This window comes from Lithobates pipiens, unplaced genomic scaffold, assembly GCF_037356315.1.
Source record: "Lithobates pipiens isolate NorthernLeopardFrog02 unplaced genomic scaffold, aLitPip1_a1.2 Scaffold_30, whole genome shotgun sequence".
NCBI lineage: Eukaryota > Metazoa > Chordata > Amphibia > Anura > Ranidae > Lithobates > Lithobates pipiens.
The window spans coordinates 87,591,603-87,611,411 of NW_027507791.1; the positions used below are offsets into that span (position 1 = coordinate 87,591,603).

At 43.0% G+C, this 19,809-nt stretch overlaps 1 protein-coding gene across 1 annotated transcript in view; it reads right to left on the reverse strand.

The window, feature by feature from the left end:
* STARD9 (StAR related lipid transfer domain containing 9) overlaps positions 1-19,809 on the reverse strand; it is a 314,211-nt gene that overhangs the window by 171,909 nt on the left and 122,493 nt on the right. Inside the window, exon 4 of the mRNA XM_077464565.1 lies at positions 16,131-16,247. Within this exon, the coding sequence (XP_077320691.1) occupies positions 16,131-16,247 (117 nt within the window). The remainder of the gene's footprint in view (positions 1-16,130; positions 16,248-19,809) is intronic.

The window sequence follows — 19,809 nt, forward strand, 5'->3', positions numbered from 1 at the left end:
TCATCTTCTCTTTATTGTACATCATGGGACACAGAGCCTTAAGTAATTACTTAATGGGGCGTCCCATAGCAATGCTACTTGAGGGGAGGGAGAAACAACCTGCGGGGTACCCACAGACTTGAGGATTTATACTGCTGCCTGCAGTACACTGCACACGAAGGCGATATCCTCATACCTCCTTACATCCACCTGATAAAATCTTGTGAATGTATGCACTTTAGACCAAGTTGCAGCCTTACAGATCTGAGCCATGGGAGGCCGGGTGACGCACTGCCCAAGAAGCACTAACCAACATGGTAGAGAGCACCTTAACTTGAAACGGGGGAATCATACCCTTTAAATCATAAGTTTGAATTATCACTTGTCGAATCCACTTAGCGACAGTGGATTTTGACGATGCCTGTCCTTTCTTAGGACCCTCTGGATTTTGACACTGCCTGTCCTTTCTTAGGACTCTCTGGCAAAATAAGACATCAGTCTTACGAATCTAAGTAGTTGACTAAAAACAGATCTTCACTGCTCTCACCAAATCAAGACAATGTAGTGATTCTTCTTCCCAGGAACATGGTTTTGGAAAAAAACTATGACAGGACAATATCTTGGTTCAGGTGAAACCTGAAACCATTTTTGATAAAAAGTCTGGACGAGGGCATAACACCACACTGTCCCCATGACAACTCAAATATGGCTCTTTACAAGAAAGAGCAGCCAATTCCGAAACCCTCCTTGCTGAGGCTATAGCAAACAAATATACCAACTTCCTTGTCAGAAGGACTAGGGGAATATGTTGTCCAAGGGTTCAAGGGAGGTTTGACAGGTGTAATAAGCCACGTCACCCCCTGTATAAAACCCCGGACTACAGAATGAAAAGCAAATGGACTTTTGAAATAAGACTGATAAAGCTGAGACTCGGCCTTTAATAGTACTCAAGGCCAATTTCATTTCTACCCCTATTTGTAGAAAGGCAAGAATTTCTGCCCATGATATATATCTCAGAGGGTGCCAACCCTTGGATTCACACCAGGAAACATAAGCCCTCCAGACTATAGTTTTTCGAAGCTGGCTTCCTTACATTAACCAGGGTAGAGATAACTGACCCGGAAAGCCCAGGTTTCTTCAGAATGTGGTTTTAATAGCCAAGCTGTTAAATTTAGAGACCGTAAGGTAGGTTGGAATATCGGTCCCTGTGGGAGCAGATCTGGCCATAGTAGGAGGGACCATAGGTCTTCCACTGCCATCTTTACGATTTCTGCATACCATGACCTTCTGGACCATGCTGGTGCCACCAGAATTACCAGCTTTCTTTCCAGCTTGATCCTGCAAAGAAGTCGAGGCAGCAACTAAATAGGGGGGAATGCATAGGTCAGTGAGAACTGATCCCATGGGGTCACCAACGCATTCATTCGGCATGCAAATGGATCCCTTGTTCTGGCCACAAAGTTGGCTAACTTCATGCTAAACCAGGAAGTTGAAGATCTATGTCCCGAGTCCCCCATCCTTGGTAAATAGCCCAAAATATGTCGGGGTGAAGAGACCATTCCGCAGCGAATAACTGGTGGCTACTCAAGTAGTCTGCCTGCCAATTCTCTACTTCTGGAATGAAGACTGCCGATAGGCACAGAAGATTGCTCTCTCTGCACTGAGAGACTTTCGGTGCCCCCTTGGTGATTGATATAGGCCACAGCTGTGGCATTGTCAGATTAAACCAACAGGACAATCCCGTAACCTGAAAGTCCAGGTCTTTAAAGCCAGACGTACTGCCCGAATCGCTAGGATATTGATGGACAAGGTTCTTTTCAGTTTTTTGACCACTGTCCCTGGACAGTTGTCTTTTCTTGTACTGCTCCTCAGCCTGAAAGGCTGGCATCCGTCATTATCACTTTCCAGATGACTAGTCGGAAGGATTTTCCTTTCAGCAGATTCTGGGTTAGTAACCATCAAGTGAGGCTTCGGGACACTCTTGTAAAAAAGTAAAAAGTAAACACTCTCCAGAGGTGATATAAGTGAACCACCCTAATAATAAACAAATGATATACAAGAAAATAAGAAAGTATACCAAGACAAAAAAGAGGGTACCCTCTCCTGATCACATGGAAATAAACTTTAGAATTAAACAAAAAATATATATAGTAGTAAACGCACTACAGAGCCTAGTGTAACATACGTTATATCATAATGAATCCGGCCTCTATAGATTAAATATTCATATTGAAATCCATCAAAAAGAAAAAAAAGAAAAAGATATAAATATTCAAGTCCATAAATAAACAACGGTCTCCTTTAAGTGCAAGTGCTTTGTGCAAACTTGTGCAAATTCAACTGAGGTGTGGATTTCCCAGTGCTTAATACCGCTGTGATCACACTTTAGTGGGCAGTGGCCCCTTACCTATAGCAAGGAGGGATTCACATAAAGGTATATAGATTTCTTTATATGTCTTCTCGCCTGGTAAATTCGGTCACCTTCTCCTTTAAATTTTATTCTTATTGCTCCAGAGGACCCAATAGATTAATAGAGAGGGAATACCATAGTGTAGTATTTCACAAATAGCATTTATTAAAAATTTTCATACACAGGGTACTCACACATTAATATAGACAAAGCCTTTTTCTAGTAATCAGCAGAAAGTGCATCCACAGTCAGCGTCCTTCCTGTCCCTACGCGTGACGTCACACCACACCACGTGACTTCATCAGGGGAATGGAGGGATTGCCATTTGACCTGACCATCTGTACCAACTCTCTTACGGAGTTGATTTTTGCCTGAGACAAGAACACCTTTTCCTGGGCTGTGTCTATGATCAGACCCAAGTACTCCAGCTTTTTTAGCAGTATTTAAGGAGGATTTCTCTAGGTTAAGAATCCAACCCAACTTTTCAGATAGTTGGTTGTAGTGCGTACGCTTTGCTCCAGATGAGCCACCGACTGATCTATTAGTAATAGATTGTGTAGGTATGCTACGACTGTTATGCCCTGTGCCCTTAACCTGGCTAGAGGTGGGGCCAGCACTTTGGTGAACACCTGGGGTGCTGTGGCTAGCCCGAAGGGCAAGGCTACAAGTTGAAAATGCTGCTGTTCTAACTCGAACCGCAGAAACATTTGATGAGCGTGAAATATAGGGACATGCAGATATGCATCCCTGATGTTGATTGACTACTGACCTGATCGTCTCCATGCGAAAGGAGCGGATCTTCAGGAACCGATTTATATTTCTTAGATCTAGAATGGGTCTGACGCCTCCATTTGGTTTTGGTATCATGAAAAGATTTGAATAAAAGCCCCCAGACCTTGCTCCTTTGTGGGGATCTGTATGATCACCCCTTGAGATATTAATCAGTCTAGTGCTTTAAACAGAGATTGCCTGTCTCTGGATCTTTGGGAATGCTTGACCTCAAGAAGCAAGATGGTAGAAAGTCCCGAAATGCTTGCTTGTACCCCAGCGTTACCGTGGAGGTAACCCATCTGTCCTGAATTTCTTGCTTTCCAGACTTCTGAAAACTGCAGAAGTCACCCCCCCCCTCCAAGATTCTGCTTTGCAGGTTTCCGACCTCTTTTGAGCCTGGGTCGTCTCAGATTTTCCTCTAGAGTGTGGTAGCAGGGGCCGTCGCCCCTGCCTAGAGGCGGTAGTCCCTAGCGTAAGGTTAAGAGCCCATTTAAATGAAGGGCGTTTATACTTTCTTTTGACTGCCAAAAGAGTACTTTTCCCATTAGAAATTGTTTGGATATATTTGTCCAAGTTTTCTCCAAATAGTCGGTCCCCATGAAAAGGGAGGCCAGTTAGGAGATTTTTACATGGTGCTTCAGCTGACCAAATTTTTTTTATTTTATTTTTTATTTTAAAACATGGGATTATACGCATATGCACAAGCATAAGCGTAAGGTGGGACGCCCTAGTAAATAGGTAGTTCAGCCAAATCCCGATTTTGTTGTGCAGGAAGCTCTCTAAGGGCCTGTTTAACCACTTGCCGACCGCCGCACGACGATGTACGTCGACAGAATGGCACGGGCAGGCATAAGGGCTTACATGTACGTCCTTGCCTTCCCGCGGGTCGGGGGCCCGATCGGGCCCCCGCCCAGTGCCTGCGGCGGTCGGTATTCGTTCGGGAGCGATCCCGGACGAGGGGACGGCCATCCATTCATGGCCACCCCCTCGCGATCGCTCCCGACGAATGAAATGGCAGCGTGACATCAATTCCTCTCCTGTAATGTAAACACAGGAGAGGAAGTGAAGGAATCTCCCCTCGTGTCGGTCTTTTTCGTTCCGGCACGGAGGAGAGAGGATTGGTGAGTTGCACCTAACACTACACTAACAGTAGAACACTCCAGGCACACTTTTCACCCCCCGATCACCCCCCAATCACCCCTGCCCCCCCAGTCACAGTGACACCAAGTGCATATTTTTTTTTTTTTTTTTTTTGCATTGGTGTCATTTGTGACTGTAATAACTGTTAGGGCAGTTAGGGTTAGCCCCCTTTAGCTCTAGGGTGCCCCCCTAACCCCCCCAATAAAGGTTTAACCCCGTGATCACCCCCCGTCGCCAGTGTCACTAATAAGCGATCGTTTTTCTGATCGCTGTATTAGTGTCACAGGTGACGCTAGTTAGGCAGGTAAGTATTTGGGTTCGCCGCAGCTTTTTATAGCGTCAGGGACCCCCATATACTACCGCATAGCCCCCTGATTGCCCCCCAGTTAACCCTTTCACCAGTGATCACCATATAACTGTTACAGGTGACGCTGGTTGGTTAGTTATTTTTTTTTGTTTCAGGGCACCCGCCATTTATTACCTAATAAAGGTTTAACCCCCCTGATCACCCGGCGGGTGATATAAATTTGAGGGTCAGATAAGGCCTGCGTCGCCCCAGCGTCAGGTTAGTGCCAGTACCGCTAACACCCACGCGCAAAGCATACACCTCCCTTAGTAATATAGTATCTGATCAGATCTATATTAGCGTTGCCTGCATTTTAGGTTTCCCAAAACGCATTGTTAGCGGGATCAGCCCAGATACCTGCTAGCACCTGCGTTTAGCCCCTCCGCCAAGCCCAGCCCAGCCCACCCAAGTGCAGTATCGATCGATCACTGTCACTTACAAAACACAACACACATAACTGCAGCGTTCGCAGAGTCAGGCTTGATCCCTGCGATCGCTAACAGTTTTTTTTGTAGCGTTTTGAAACAGTCGCTGACAGGCTAGGTGCTTTTTTACCTGTGAGTCTCACTAGTGTACCCCTAAATTTAGAGCCCAAAATGGCAAAGCGAAGGTACACTAGTGAACAGGCCTACACGTTTCTGAGCATGACAGATAGTGAAGAGGACGTCACTCATCTGTCAGATTCAGGCTCAGAATACGATCCTGTAGAGGACAGCGGCTCCATGACAGATAGCTCTGACGACGGAGATGAGGCCGCTGCTAAGAACAGGTGTGCCCAATCCCGTATGTATTCTGTTGTTGAGGTGCAGGAACCGCAGGTCACTCGTATGGAGCAGAGACGTACTAGAGCCGCTCAACCTTCTGGTGAACTGGCAAGCACCAGCGGCCTAGTACACCCTGGACCTACATCCAGCACTGCAGTAACACGTGGTGACGTGGCGAGTCCCATAAGTGCAGTTCAAGCTGGCGAGGTGGCAAGCACAAGTAGTGTCCCGCTGCCACCAAGAAGAAGACAAAGACAGGCCCGTTGTACCCATAGTGCCCTTCCTGCAGAATTCGCCAATCCTATTTGGGTGCCCACCACTTCTGCAGAACCCGTACTTCCCCCATTCACTGGCCAACCTGGCATTAACGTGGAAACAGTTGATTTTACGACACTTGACTTTTACTCACTGTTTTTCACCGAAGATCTCTATAGATCTATTGTGGACCAAACCAATTTGTACGCTGCTCAACACATCGCCACTATTCCCCAGTCCGCCGTTGCCAGACAATGGAAACCAGTTACGGTTTCCGAATTTAAAATCTTTCTGGGCCTGTCCCTCAACATGGGCATAACCAAAAAGAGTGAGTTGCGGTCATATTGGTCCATTGACCCAATTCACCATATGCGCGTGTTCTCTGCTTCCATGTCCAGGGCACGATACGAGATGATTTTGCGGTTCATGCACTTCAGCGAAATGAACTCTGTCGTCCTCGTGGAGACCCTGAGTACGATCGGCTCTACAAAATTCGGCCCCTCATAAACCACTTCAACCAACGTTTTGCAGACTTGTTTACTCCCGATCAAGTTGTCTGCGTTGATGAGTCCCTGATTAAGTTTTCTGGTCGCTTGTCATTCAAACAATACGTCCCCAACAAGCGTTCCAGATACGGGGTCAAGATGTATAAGCTCTGTGACAGGGCCACAGGCTATACACGTAGTTTCATGGTTTATGAGGGTAAAGATAGTCACGTAGAGCCGGAGAACTGCCCTGACTACATAGGAAGCGCTGGCAAGATAGTGTGGGACATGGTGTCACCCTTATTCGGAAAGGGGTACCACTTGTACGTGGACAATTATTACACAAGCGTGCCACTGTTTAGTCACTTGTTTGATCAGCAGATTGGAGCATGTGGCACCGTGCGACCTAATCGCCGGGGCTTTCCCCAGCGGCTTGTAGGGTCCCGTCTTAGGCTGGGGGAGAGAGCCTGCTTGCGCAGTAATAATTTGCTCGCTATGAAGTGGAGGGATAATAAGAATGTTTTCGTTCTTACCTCCCTTCATGCAGACACAACGGTCCAAATTCCTACGGCGACTGGTATTGTGGAGAAACCCCTCTGTGTCCACAAATATAACCTTAACATGGGAGGGGTGGACCTCAATGACCAGTTGTTGGCGCCGTATCTAGTTGCCCGTAAGGCCAGACGCTGGTACAAAAAAGTGTCTGTTTATTTATTCCAATTGGCTATACTGAATGCTTATGTACTACACAAAGCTTCAGGACGGACTGGATCCTTCCTCAAATTCCAGGAGGATATCGTCAGAGCCCTTCTGTATCCAGGCGGTGCTCCACCTCACCTTCCCCTACCAGATGCAGTAAGCCGGCTGCATGAGAGGCATTATTCTTATGTCATCCCGAGTACCCCTACCCAACGAGCCCCCCAAAGAAAATGTCGTGTCTGCAGAAAGCGCGGATTTAGGCGTGACACCCGTTCTTATTGTCCCCGCTGTCCTGACCAGCCTGGTCTTTGTCAGGGTGAGTGTTTTGAACGCTACCATTCACTAGTTGAGTATTAGCGTAGGGTACAGCATTGCACAGGCAAGGCACACGTTCACAGGGTCTCCCAAGATGCCATCGCATTTTGAGAGACCCAAACCGCTGGAAAAAAAAAAAAAAAAGTAAAAAAACCAAAAAAAATATAAAATAAAAAAACCAAAAATAGTTGTCGTTTTATTGTTCTCTCTCTCTCTATTCTCTCTCTATTGTTCTGCTCCTTTGTACTGTATTCTATTCTGCAATGTTTTATTGTTAACCATTTTTTGTTTTCAGGTACGCCATTCAGCTGTAGCGTGGATTTATTTATCTTGACAGCAACAGCGTTTGCTCCCACGATACGTAAAGCCACGACTCCAGCGCTGTCGGAGGTGATTTCACCACCACAGTTAAAAAAGAGCATATATGCCGAAGCATGGGGGCATACGGGGTGGAGGAGCGATCTGCTCCTACCTTTTGCGGGAGGATGCCCCCAATGCTTCGGCATATATATAGTTTAGGCACAGATTGTGTTAAATGTGTTATTTTTTGCGATTTTTTTTTGTATTTGCTTTGCAGGTATGGTAAGTCCTACTGTTATACTGTAATGTTACTTTGTTTTATTGTTAACCATCATTTGCTTAGCAGGTACGCCATTCTGCTGCAGAGCGGATTTATTTATCTTGACAGCAACAGCGTTTGCTCCCATGATACATAAAGCCGCGACTCCAGCACTGTCGGGGGTGATTTCACCACCACAGTTAAAAAAGAGCATATATGCCGAAGCATGGGGGCATAAGGGGTGGAGGAGCGATCTGCTCCTACCTTTTGCGGGAGGATGCCCCCATGCTTCGGCTTATATAAATGGTGCATGTATGCCCACCATTAGAAAGTGGGTGGATGAAGGGTGGTATCTAATGGTGGGCATACCCACCGATCAATATTTTTTTTTCGTTCAGCCCACAGGCTGCATGAAAGAAAAATTACAATATATGCCCAACCAGTTCCAGCAACATACTGGTATGTTGCGGGACTTTGAGTGCTTATACCAGAATGATGCCTGCAGGTTTAGGTATCATCTTGGTATCATTCTTTTCAGCCAGCGGTCGGCTTTTATGTAAAAGCAATCCTAGCGGCTAATTAGCCTCTAGACTACTTTTACAAGCAGTGGGAGGGAATGTCCCCCCCCCCCCGCACCATCTTCCATGGTTTTCTCAGGCTCTCCTGTCCCAACAGGGAACCTGAGAATGCAGTCGGTGGTTCCGCCAGCTGACCATAGAGCTGATCAGAGACCAGAATGGCTCCAATCATCTCTATGGCCTAAGACACCGGAAGCTACGAGCATTTCATGACTTAGATTTTGCGGGATGTAAACAGCGCCATTGGGAAATTGGGAAAGCATTTTATCACACCGATCTTGGTGTGGTCAGATGCTTTGAGGACAGAGGAGAGATCTAGGGTCTGATAGACCCTAATTTTTTTAAAAAAAGAGTACCTGTCACTACCTATTGCAATCATAGGGGATATTTACATTCCCTGAGATAACAATAAAAATCATAAAAAAAATATATATAAATGAAAGGAACAGTTTAAAAATAAAATAAAAAAGCAAAATAAATAATAAAAAAAAAAAAAAAAAAAAAAAAAACACCCCTGTCCCCCCCTGCTAAGGCGCAACGTGGAACGCAAGCGTTGGTCTGGTGGCATATGTAAACAGCAATTGCACCATGCATGCGAGGTATCACCACGAAGGTCAGATCGAGGGTACTAATTTTAGCAGTAGACCTCCTCCGTAAATCTAAAGTGGTCACCTGTAAAGGCATTTAAAGGCTTTTAAAAATGTACGTAGTTTGTCGCCGCTGCACGTTTCTGCGCAATTTTAAAGCATGTCATGTTTGGTATCCATGTACTCGGCCTAAGATCATATTTTTTATTTCATCAAACATTTGGGCAATATAGTGATTTTTAGTGCATTAAAATAAAAAAAAGTGTGTTTTTTCCCCAAAAAATGCGTTTGAAAAATCGCTGCGCAAATACCGTGTGAAAAAAAAAATGAAACACCCACCATTTTAATCGGTAGGGCTTTTGCTTTAAAAAAACACTTCATGTTTGGGGGTTCAAAGTAATTTTCTTGCAAAAAAAAATATTTTTTCATGTAAACAAAAAGTGTCAGAAAGGGCTTTTTCTTCAAGTGGTTAGAAGAGTGGGTGATGTGTGACATAAGCTTCTAAATGTTGTGCATAAAATGCCAGGACAGTTCAAAACCTCCCCAAATGACCCCATTTTAGAAAGTAGACACCCCAAGCTATTTGCTGAGAGGCATGTCGAGTCCATGGAATATTTTATATTTTGACAAAAGTTGTGGAAAAAATACATTATTATTTTTTTTTATTTTTTTTTTTGCACAAAGTTGTCATTAAATGATATATTGCTCAAACATGCCATGGTTATATGTAAAATTACACCCCAAAATACATTCTGTTGCTTCTCCTGAGTACGGGGATACCACAAGTGTGAGACCTTTTGGGAGCCTAACCGCGTACGGTACCCCAAAATCCAAGCACCACCTTCAGGATTTCTAAGGGTGTAAATTTTAGATTTCATTCCTCACTGCCTATCACAGTTTCGGAGGCCATGGAATGCCCAGATAGCACAAAATCCCCCCAAGTGACCCCATTTTGGAAAGGAGACACCCCAAGCTATTTGCCGAGAGGTATGGTTAGTATTTTGCAGACCTTCATTTTTGTCACAAAGTTTTGAAAATTGAAAAAAAGAAAAAAAATATACATTATTTTTTTTTTCTTCATTTTCAAAAACAAATGAGAGCTGCAAAATACTCACCATGCCTCTCGGCAAATAGCTTGGGGTGTCTACTTTCCAAAATGGGGTCATTTTGGGGGGTTTTGTGCTATTTTGGCATTTTATGGCCTTCAAAACTGTGATAGGTAGTGAGGTGTAAAATCAAAAATTTACACCCTTAGAAATCCTGAAGGCGGTTCTTGGTTTTCGGGGCCCCGTACGCGACTAGGCTCCCAAAAAGTCCCACACATGTGGTATCCCCGTACTCAGGAGAAGCAGCAGAATTTATTTTGGGGTGTCATTTCACATATGCCCCTGGCATGTGTGAGCAATATATCATTTAGTGACAACTTTGTGAAAAAAAAAATAAAAAAAAATAAAAGTTTGTAATTTTCCCGCAACTTGTGGCAAAATATAAAATATTCCATGGACTCAACATGCCTCTCAGCAAATAGCTTGGGGTGTCTACTTTCTAAAATGGGGTCATTTGTGGGGGTTTTGTGCCATCTTGGCATTTTATGGCCTTCAAAACTGTAATAGGTAGTGAGGCGTGAAATCAAAAATGTACGCCCTTAGAAAGCCTGAAGGCGGTTCTTGGCTTTCGGGGCCCCGTACGCAGCTAGGCTCCCAAAAAGTCCCACATATGTGGTATCCCCATACTCAGGAGAAGCAGCAGAATTTATTTTGGGGTGTCATTTCACATATGCCCATGGCATGCGTGAGCAATATATCATTTAGTGACAACTTTGTGAAAAAAAAAAATAAAATAAAAAAGTTTGTAATTTTCCCGCAACTTGCGGCAAAATATAAAATATTTCATGGACTCAACATGCCTCTCAGCAAATAGCTTGGGGTGTCTACTTTCTAAAATGGGGTCATTTGGGGGGGTTTTGTGCCATCTTGGCATTTTATGGCCTTCAAAACTGTAATAGGTAGTGAGGCGTGAAATTAAAAATTTACGCCCTTAGAAAGCCTGAAGGCGGTGCTTGGATTTCGGGGCCCCGTACGCGGCTAGGCTCCCAAAAAATCCCACATATGTGGTATCCCCGTACTCAGGAGAAGCAGCAGAATTTATTTTGGGGTGTAATTTCACATATGCCCATAGCATGTGTGAGCAATATATCATTTAGTGACAACTTTGTGAAAAATTTATAAAGTTTGTAATTTTCCCGCAACTTGTGGCAAAATATAAAATATTCCATGGACTCAACATGCCTCTCAGCAAATAGCTTGGGGTGTCTACTTTCTAAAATGGGGTCATTTGTGGGGGTTTTGTGCCATCTTGGCATTTTATGGCCTTCAAAACTGTGATAGGTAGTGAGGAGTAAAATGACATATGTATGCCCTTAGAAATCCTGAAGGCGGTGCTTGGCTTTCGGGGCCCCGTACGCGGCTAGGCTTCCAAAAAGTCGACCACATGTGGTATCCCCGTACTCAGGAGAAGCAGCAAAATGTATTTTGGGGTACAATTCCACATATAACCATGGCATGTGTGAGCAATATATCATTTAGTGACAACTTTGTGTAAAAAAAAAAAAAAATTTTTTTTTTTGTCATTATTCAATCGCTTGCGGCAAAAAAATAAAATATTCAATGGGCTCAACATGCCTCTTATCAATTTCCTTAGGGTGTCTACTTTCCAAAATGGGGTCATTTGGGGGGGTTTTGTACTGCCCTGCCATTTTAGCACCTCAAGAAATGAGATAGGCAGTCATAAACTAAAAGCTGCGTAAATTCCAGAAAATGTACCTTAGTTTGTAGATGTGACAACTTTTGCGCAAACCAATAAATATACAATTATTGACTTTTTTTTTACCAAAGACATGTGGCTGAATACATTTTGGCCTAAATGTATGACTATAATTGAGTTTATTGGATTTTTCTAATAACAAAAAGTAGAAAATATCATTTTTTTTCAAAATTTGCGGTCTTTTTACGTTTATATCGCAAAAAATAAAAATCGCAGAGTCGGTCAAATACCTTTAAAAGAAAGCTCTATTTGTGGGAAGAAAAGGACGCAAATTTCGTTTGGGTACAACATTGCATGTCCGCGCAATTACCAGTTAAAGCAGCGCAGTGCCAAAGTGTAAAAAGACCTCTGGTCATTTACCAGCAAAATGGTCCGGTCTGAAAGTGGTTAAATTGGTCCTTTGGGGATTGGCAGATGCTTATTGCAGCGACTGCAGACTGATTAATGGCACCTGCCATGGAAAAAAAGATTTTAACAAGGATTCCAACGCCTTATCTGTTGGATCCTTAAGCATTGTCTACTGTTAGTTAGGCCTTTATCCACATTGGAAATCACAGCATCAACTGCTGGTATTTTCCATCTTTTGGAGAATTTCTCCTCCAGGGGATAGGGAATTGCAATTTTCTTTTCTTAGGAGGGAGAAAATGTTTATCCGGGTGATCCCACTCAGGAAAAATAAGCTGTACTAGTAATGCATGTGCAGGAAACGCATGCAAAGGTTGAAAGGGTTTTAAGGAACCCAAGGAAGAAACTGAACTTTCAGGAGACTCTGTTGGGGTAGCATGAAAATAGAATGAACCATCTCTGTAAGAGATTGTATCAGCAATTTCTCAGATTTGAGGCTGAAGAAAAGCCTCATCTACCGTTGTTTCCTCCGCAGAGGAATCATCATTGGTTTGTTCTTCCTCCTCATCGACTGAGGGTAATACCTCATGGATCTAGCACGCTTCCTATCCATTTGAACGGAGGATGCAATTAAAGCCGCTAATATTTCTTCCAGACCCTGCAGGGAGGAGGAAAGGACATCTTCAGTCACATATACAGGGGCTGAGATGTGAGCAGCAGTTGCACCATCAATTTGTTCCAATTGGCTCAACCTGGCTTGCCATAACTGGTAATTCAGGCAAGAATGACAGCATGGAAATGTGACTCGGGATCCTAGCGCCTGGGGGCGAAACCTTTATGTGGTGTCTTTTTTTGGTAGGCATAGTCCTAAGTACAAAAACAGAGGCACTATACAAATTGCACTTAATAGCTGAAAATAGTCATGACATTTAAAGCAGCTATAAAATTCAGCCTAGTGCTGGGAAAAATGTGTTGTTCCTGTAGCAGGAATGCAAGTTTGCAACCCTCACATATCTCACAGCTCATGTCCTTGTGTTGCAGGCTACTTGTTTCCTCATGGAAGTTCAAGGCATTGCGCTCAGGCCCCGACCCCTCCAAGAAAAAATCTGCCCCTTTCTACTTTTAAAATGTTCCCGCGCTGGTGTGCGGGTTAGGGGGACAGCACTGCTGTCCTCCTAACCGTCTGGTCCCATAAGGGAGAAGGAAACACTTTTGCAGCTTTCTCTTACCTTGTAGAAGTCTCCCTCTGCACGCTGCTGCAATCACACATGGGCTGAGCTTATAGTGAAGACAACAGAGTAAGGTATGTGCATAGACTCCCTCTAGTGGAAATTTAAGGCATGACAAAAAATTTTCCCTAATGGAATACATACATAGATATTTTTAATACCCAAGTTTCTTCCCTTAACTTATCCTCGGATTTGCTGAATTAACAAACAATCCAACCTTCACCCATCACGGCAGGCTGCATAACAAACCTGCAGGGACTGGGTCCCTAAAACGGGGTTCCAACTGCCCTGAACCTGTAAAGCACCCCATCAGGAAGTTTAGGTAATGTAACAAGACCTAATCCCTGGGTTCCTGGGGTCCAGCCCTACAAACAGGCATTACAGGCAAAACCTTGTGTTTCAGGTTACGAGGCCCCAGGTACCATCGTTTTAGGCCTCAATGGCACTGGATGGGTCTGGTCTATGGAGGCTATTTAAATCCAGCATGGATTCCTTCTGGAGCTCCTCAGAGTACATCTTCACTCATGGCCAACACCTTTAGACACTGGTGGAAAAAAACCGATGTGCTCCTGGAAGGAGGAGTAATCTTCCTTGACTGGGTTTACCAGTGTCAACACCAGTGTCAAGGTAGCCTATAACCCATTAAGTAATTACTTAAGGCTCTGTGTCCCATGATGTACAATAAAGAAAGTGATCTGAGCAGTTGTAAGTAATCAAGTTGGCTGCGCACAGAGGAGATGGAGGAGCCTAATCTCTTCTGTGACTAATAATGGACCCCAGAACCTTCCATAAAAGGGTACCTATCACTTCCCAAAACTATCACAAGGGGTGGTGTTCACCCCTTGTGATAGAAATAAACTTCAAATGTAAACGCGCTCATAGGTCCAGCACATATATGTAAATGGTGATTGTACCACACATCCAAATAGCGGAGAGAGAGAGAGATCAATAATTCTAGTGCCAAGGTTCATGTTTAACTCTAAACTGTCAACCTGTAAAGGCTTTTAAAGTATCACCTATAGGCCATTTTAGGTACTGTCATTTGTCTCCATTTTATAGGCGTGTATAGTTTGTGTGTGTGCGGTACATGTGCATTCGCCTTTGCAAATTTTTTTGGGATCACTTTTATTGCTGTCACAAGGACTGTAAACAACACTTCTGGAAGCAATAAGCATGTGACAGGTACTCTTTCTGGGGTATAAGATCACAGATCCATCCACTGCCCTTAAAAGCATTTGATCACACCAAGATCAGTGTGATCAAATTCTTTTCATTTTTGAAAATGGCGCAATTTACTTATGGGTTCCTATATCATAGAGGCAATCAAATCGGTTCCGGTATTTGAGTAGCTCTATGATGGTCTATTGGGATTCCCAATGGGACAGGAGATACTGGTCTTACACAAAAGGATTTTAGAATACGTTAAGGTAAAAAAAAAAAAAAAATGACTTTTACAACCATTTTTAGTGTATAAAGTTGCATTTGATAAATGGCTGTGCAAATACAGGGTGGCATAAAAAAACTGCATAAGCCACCATTTTATTGTCTAGGGCAGTGATGGCGAACCTTGGCACTCCAGATGTTTTGGAACTACATTTCCCATGATGCTCATGCACTCTGCAGTGTAGTGGAGCATCATGGGAAATGTAGTTCCAAAACATCTGGGGTGCCAAGGTTCGCCATCACTGGTCTAGGGCCTCTTCTTTCAGAAAATATATAATGTTTAGGGGTTTAAGTAATTTTAGAGCAGATGTATGTGAAAAATTTCTAAATTGTCCCCCAGGTAAGTGGTTAAGGTCTCAATAAAATTAAAGGGGTTAAAGGGAAAAAAAAAAAAAACTTCTGCCACTTTCCGGCCCCCCCAATCCCCCGTTTTACTCACCCATATCCCCCCACCGGAGACGCTCTCTTTCCCTATGCCCGTTGTCTTGGCTCTTTATTGGATAAATTGATAGCAGCACAACCATTGGCTCCTTCTGCTGTCAAACAAATCCAATGACACGGGTGCCAGGGGGCGGGGCTGACTTGTAATCGGGAGCTACATTTTTTATTTTAGATTTTGACTGGAAAACAGATTTAGATTAAATTCTTAGATACGATTTTCAAAAGTGTATGGCCGGCATTACTCACACAATTATCCTATAGCTGACCCCACCCCTTCAAAAAATCTTCTCACACATAACATATATAATCCTAAAACTGACCCTGCCCCTTCCTAAAATTCTCTCATACACAGAGCATAGTCCTATAGGCAGGGCAGGACTTACCATTGGGCTTGACTGGGCTCAAGCCCATGGGCCCCGCCCAATAAGGGGCCCTGCCGAGATACATGGCCTGGGTACTCGGCACTGCTCACAGTCACGCCCAGTCCTGCCCTATGATGGACATAACACAGGGACTGGGCGTGACTGTGAGCCGAGCCGAGTACACTCGGCTACTCTCGGCTCTGCTGGGGACTGCGAGAAGCCCCGAGAGCCGCCAAGAGGACCCGAGAGCCGCCAAGAGGACCCGAGAGCCACCGAGATACACAGGACTCTGTATCTTGGCGGCGACATTTTTAAACTTCAAGACTGCAAATGATAAGACTACACTGACAAGGCTGCAGATGATGGACGTGGCTGCAGATGGACACGGATAAGGCTGCATTGATGGGCGTTTACATGTAAGTTTGGGGTGTGTGTTATACGCCAGCACGTGTTATACGCCAATAAATATGGTAATGTATAGAAGGTAGGGCCCGAAAGTGACTCAAGCCCAGGGGCCCCCACCACCCTAAGTCCTGCCCTGCCTATAGGTGACCCCTAATAACATTAAAAAGGACTGTGAATTATTTGCCATAACTCACCGGAGTTCCCATCATGGTGTATGTTTTCCCTGAGCCAGTCTGTCCATAGGCAAATAAACACACATTATATCCCTTAATGGCCTCTGAGAGTACTGTGGTACCCAGATCTTGGAATACCTGAAATAAAGTGCCAAATTTAGTATGTTATGTATAGCATTCAAATTAATATTATAAAACAAAGTCAATGGATGAATTAAAAAAAAAATAAAACCAAATAATTGGGTTTACAGTTGTGCTCATAAGTTTACATATCCTGGCAGAATTAGAGAATATGAATGATAAGGCTCCTCTAACCACACGCAGAATCAGGCCCAGACCATTCCAACCCTGGCAAACTGACAACACTAGAAATTTCAAGAGACATTGTTGTGCTCTTGAAAGCCGATACACACTAAAGGTTTAGTTTTTTTGTGCAATCCAGCAAGTTGCACAAAAACAAAACAAAACAAAACAAAACTGATAGCTCGGAGCTGCTGTACTAACCATGTGAGGTTAGTTCAGTGATCCCCCCCCGCTTACCTGTTGTGTTCTGACAGGGGGACGGACCCCCCTCCAGAACACTCCGATCAGCGCTCTCTGCCATTGGATAAGAGTGCTGATGGGGGTTGTTCAGCTGCTGGTTTTCCAGCATGCACGTCAGACAGGAGCCATCCGAATGGTCAGCTTCTTTTGGAGAGACCGAAATACACATGGGTTGAATGTTGGATGTTTTTTTTTTTTTTTTTAACCGACCATTGTTTCCCAACATTTGGCCCATGTGTACGGGGCTTAAGGGATATACAGTAAATATAAAAAGTCTACACACCCTTGTTAAAATATCAGGTTTCTGTAATGTAAAAAATAAATAAAAAAAAGACAAAAGATAAATCATTTCAGAACTTTTATCACCATTAATGTGACCTATAAACTGTAAAACTCAGGTTGTACCTTTTCCAATAAATGCACCAGTTGAAGATGCACAGATGTGAACGTGACCCAAAGGTAATACTTTTAAAATTAACTGTAGTGCGTTTCCGCAAAACTAAAAATGCCCCGCAAAATGCATAGGTGTGAACTAATATCCAGAGGTGCAGAAGGCTGTGTAATGTAATGTAAAGTGGTCTAGAGGTGCAGGAGGCTGTGTAATGTAAAGTGGTCCAGAGGTGCAGGGTGTTGTGTAATGTAAAGGGGTCCAGTGGTGCAGGGTGTTGTGTAATGTAAAGGGGTCCAGTGGTGCAGGGTGCTGTGTAATGTAAAGGGTTCCAGAGGTGCAGGAGGCTGTGTAATGCAAAGCGGTCCAGAGGTGCTGGGTGTTGTGTAATGTAAAGGGGTCCAGAAATGCAGAGTGCTGTGTAAAGGGGTCCAGAGGTGCAGTTGTGGAGATGGGGTAAATAGTAGTGGCAACAAGCTATTTAAGAATGCAGGAGGCACAGTGTTTGTTTTTTACATTTTAACGTGGAGGGGGTGCCAGATATAGGCTCTTCCCCGCTTGCCAAATGCTCTAGGTACACCCCTGTCTCGTATAAAAGTAAAGGATGCAAAGCAGTCTCTTGGCCTGGGAAGGGATAGTTAAGTCACCAAAGATGCTCAAAAGACAGGTTTTTGGGATTTACAATATTTGAGAGACTCAACACTAAATATATAAAGAGATTCTATGTTCACCCAGAAATCCTGAACTATGGGACAGGTCCAAAAACAGTGAAAGAAGTCAGAAGTTTGACCACATCCTCTAAAACATTCAGCTGAGCGAGGAAATGACAGAGGTCTTAAACATGTCACTAAACTCAGGCCAGTCCTCCTCTGTAAACGGTATATCCAGGGAAGCCCATTTTACCTGTGAAGCCCTGGAATGTAGGGTTAGTGTCCATTATGAGAGCAGAGTAATAAGTGGAGATAAGTTTTATAGGGTCTTTATTTCTTAATTTTTCCAGAGCTGGCATCCAGATAGGGTTATCTAGGGAGACGATTTGTGCACGTATAGCATGCAGAAGCAGATTATAGTAAAATAAGTAGGTAGGTGGCAGGTCAAAGTCTAAATGCATTTGATAAAAGGACTTAAACTCTGGAGTATAAATGTGGCGTAAATATTTGACGCCTTTAGAGGACCACCTTGGGGGAGGGGGGGGGTCAGGTAGGGAATATAACTCTTTAATGGTAGGGTTGAACCACAAGGGATTATTGGAAATATTGGGGTTTATTTAGAGAATGCAAAATCAGGCTCACTTCTGCATAGAAACCTATCAGCTTCTAAGCTCAGCTTGTTCAATTAAGCTTCGGCACTAAAAACTGGAAGTCTATTTTTTGCTTTAGTAAATAAACCCCATTGGGTCATTAATCTTTTCTATGTTATGTATTAAAAAAAAAGCTCCTATTGCATATGACTGGATTTTGGCTGTGAATACAATTTACTACACTGTATTTAATCTCATTTCACACGTTAGTAAATCAGAAATCTTATATTTAATGTGCCGTTCCCATTTAAGAACAAATGAAATCCGTGAAGCATAGATGATCATTACTTGGAATGGTTCCTATAAAAATCAACAGAACTCTGATCATCAGGGAATAAGACAAAGCTGGAAACAAAAGGGTGGACTGGCAGATCTTTAGATTTGCACACACCAGAAAATATTCTGACTCCTCCTGTAGCACACCCATTTGATAAATACATTCTAACAGCTTTGTCGCACTTTTTGTGGTTTAAGCCTAGTCAACCATAACATGTAGGCATTAAAAGAGGGAGATAAAAGCAGGTTATGCTAGTAAATTATTGTCCTGTATGAATCACAGAAGGCTACATATTGAATATGGAATACAGCATTTTTAATTGCAGGTGACAGAATAATTAAAGAATAGAAGGCCTCATAGACACAGTTAGATACATAGGTTTTGTTTGCAAAATAAAAAAAGAATCTTAAAAGGTGATCTAATTAATATGTAGAGATATCAAAAAGCATAAGATCTTGCAACCCATTTTTTTTATTGTAAGGACTCTGAAAAGGACAACAGAGCAGACTAGATATGGAGGATCTAGACTTTAAGACTAGTAATGTCACTATTATTTAAATTTGTAACCTTTTTCACAATATAATTTACTATTACAGCTTAATTAGAAATAGAAACATATTAGAAGTATAACATAAGCATAACATACTCAACAGATGCTGACAATCTTCAGTGTGGTTTCTTTAGTCCCTTTATCCGGTCCCATGAGAAAGCACACAACAAAATTGTGCAAACTCAGCATCTCTCAGAATCCCATGCCTTAACAAAGAACCTGCATACCCTTGAAATCTACAGTACATTACGGTCGTGCGACGTGGCTCCCAAACAAAATTGACGTCCTTTTTTTCCCACAAATAGAGCTTTCTTTTGGTGGTATTTGATCACCCCTGCGGTTTTTATTTTTTGCGCTATAAACAAAAATAGAGCGACAATTTTGAAATAAACGCATTAATTTTTACTTTTTGTTATAATAAATATCCCCCAAAAATATATTAAAAAAAACATTTTTTTCCCTCAGTTTAGGCCGATACGTATTCTTCTACATATTTTTGGTAAAAAAAAAAAGCAATTATTGATTGGTTTGCGCAAAAGTTATAGCATTTACAAAATAGGGGATAGTTTTATGGCATTTTTATTAATAATTTATTTTTTACTAGTAATAGCGGCAATCAGCGATTTTTATCGTGACTGTGAC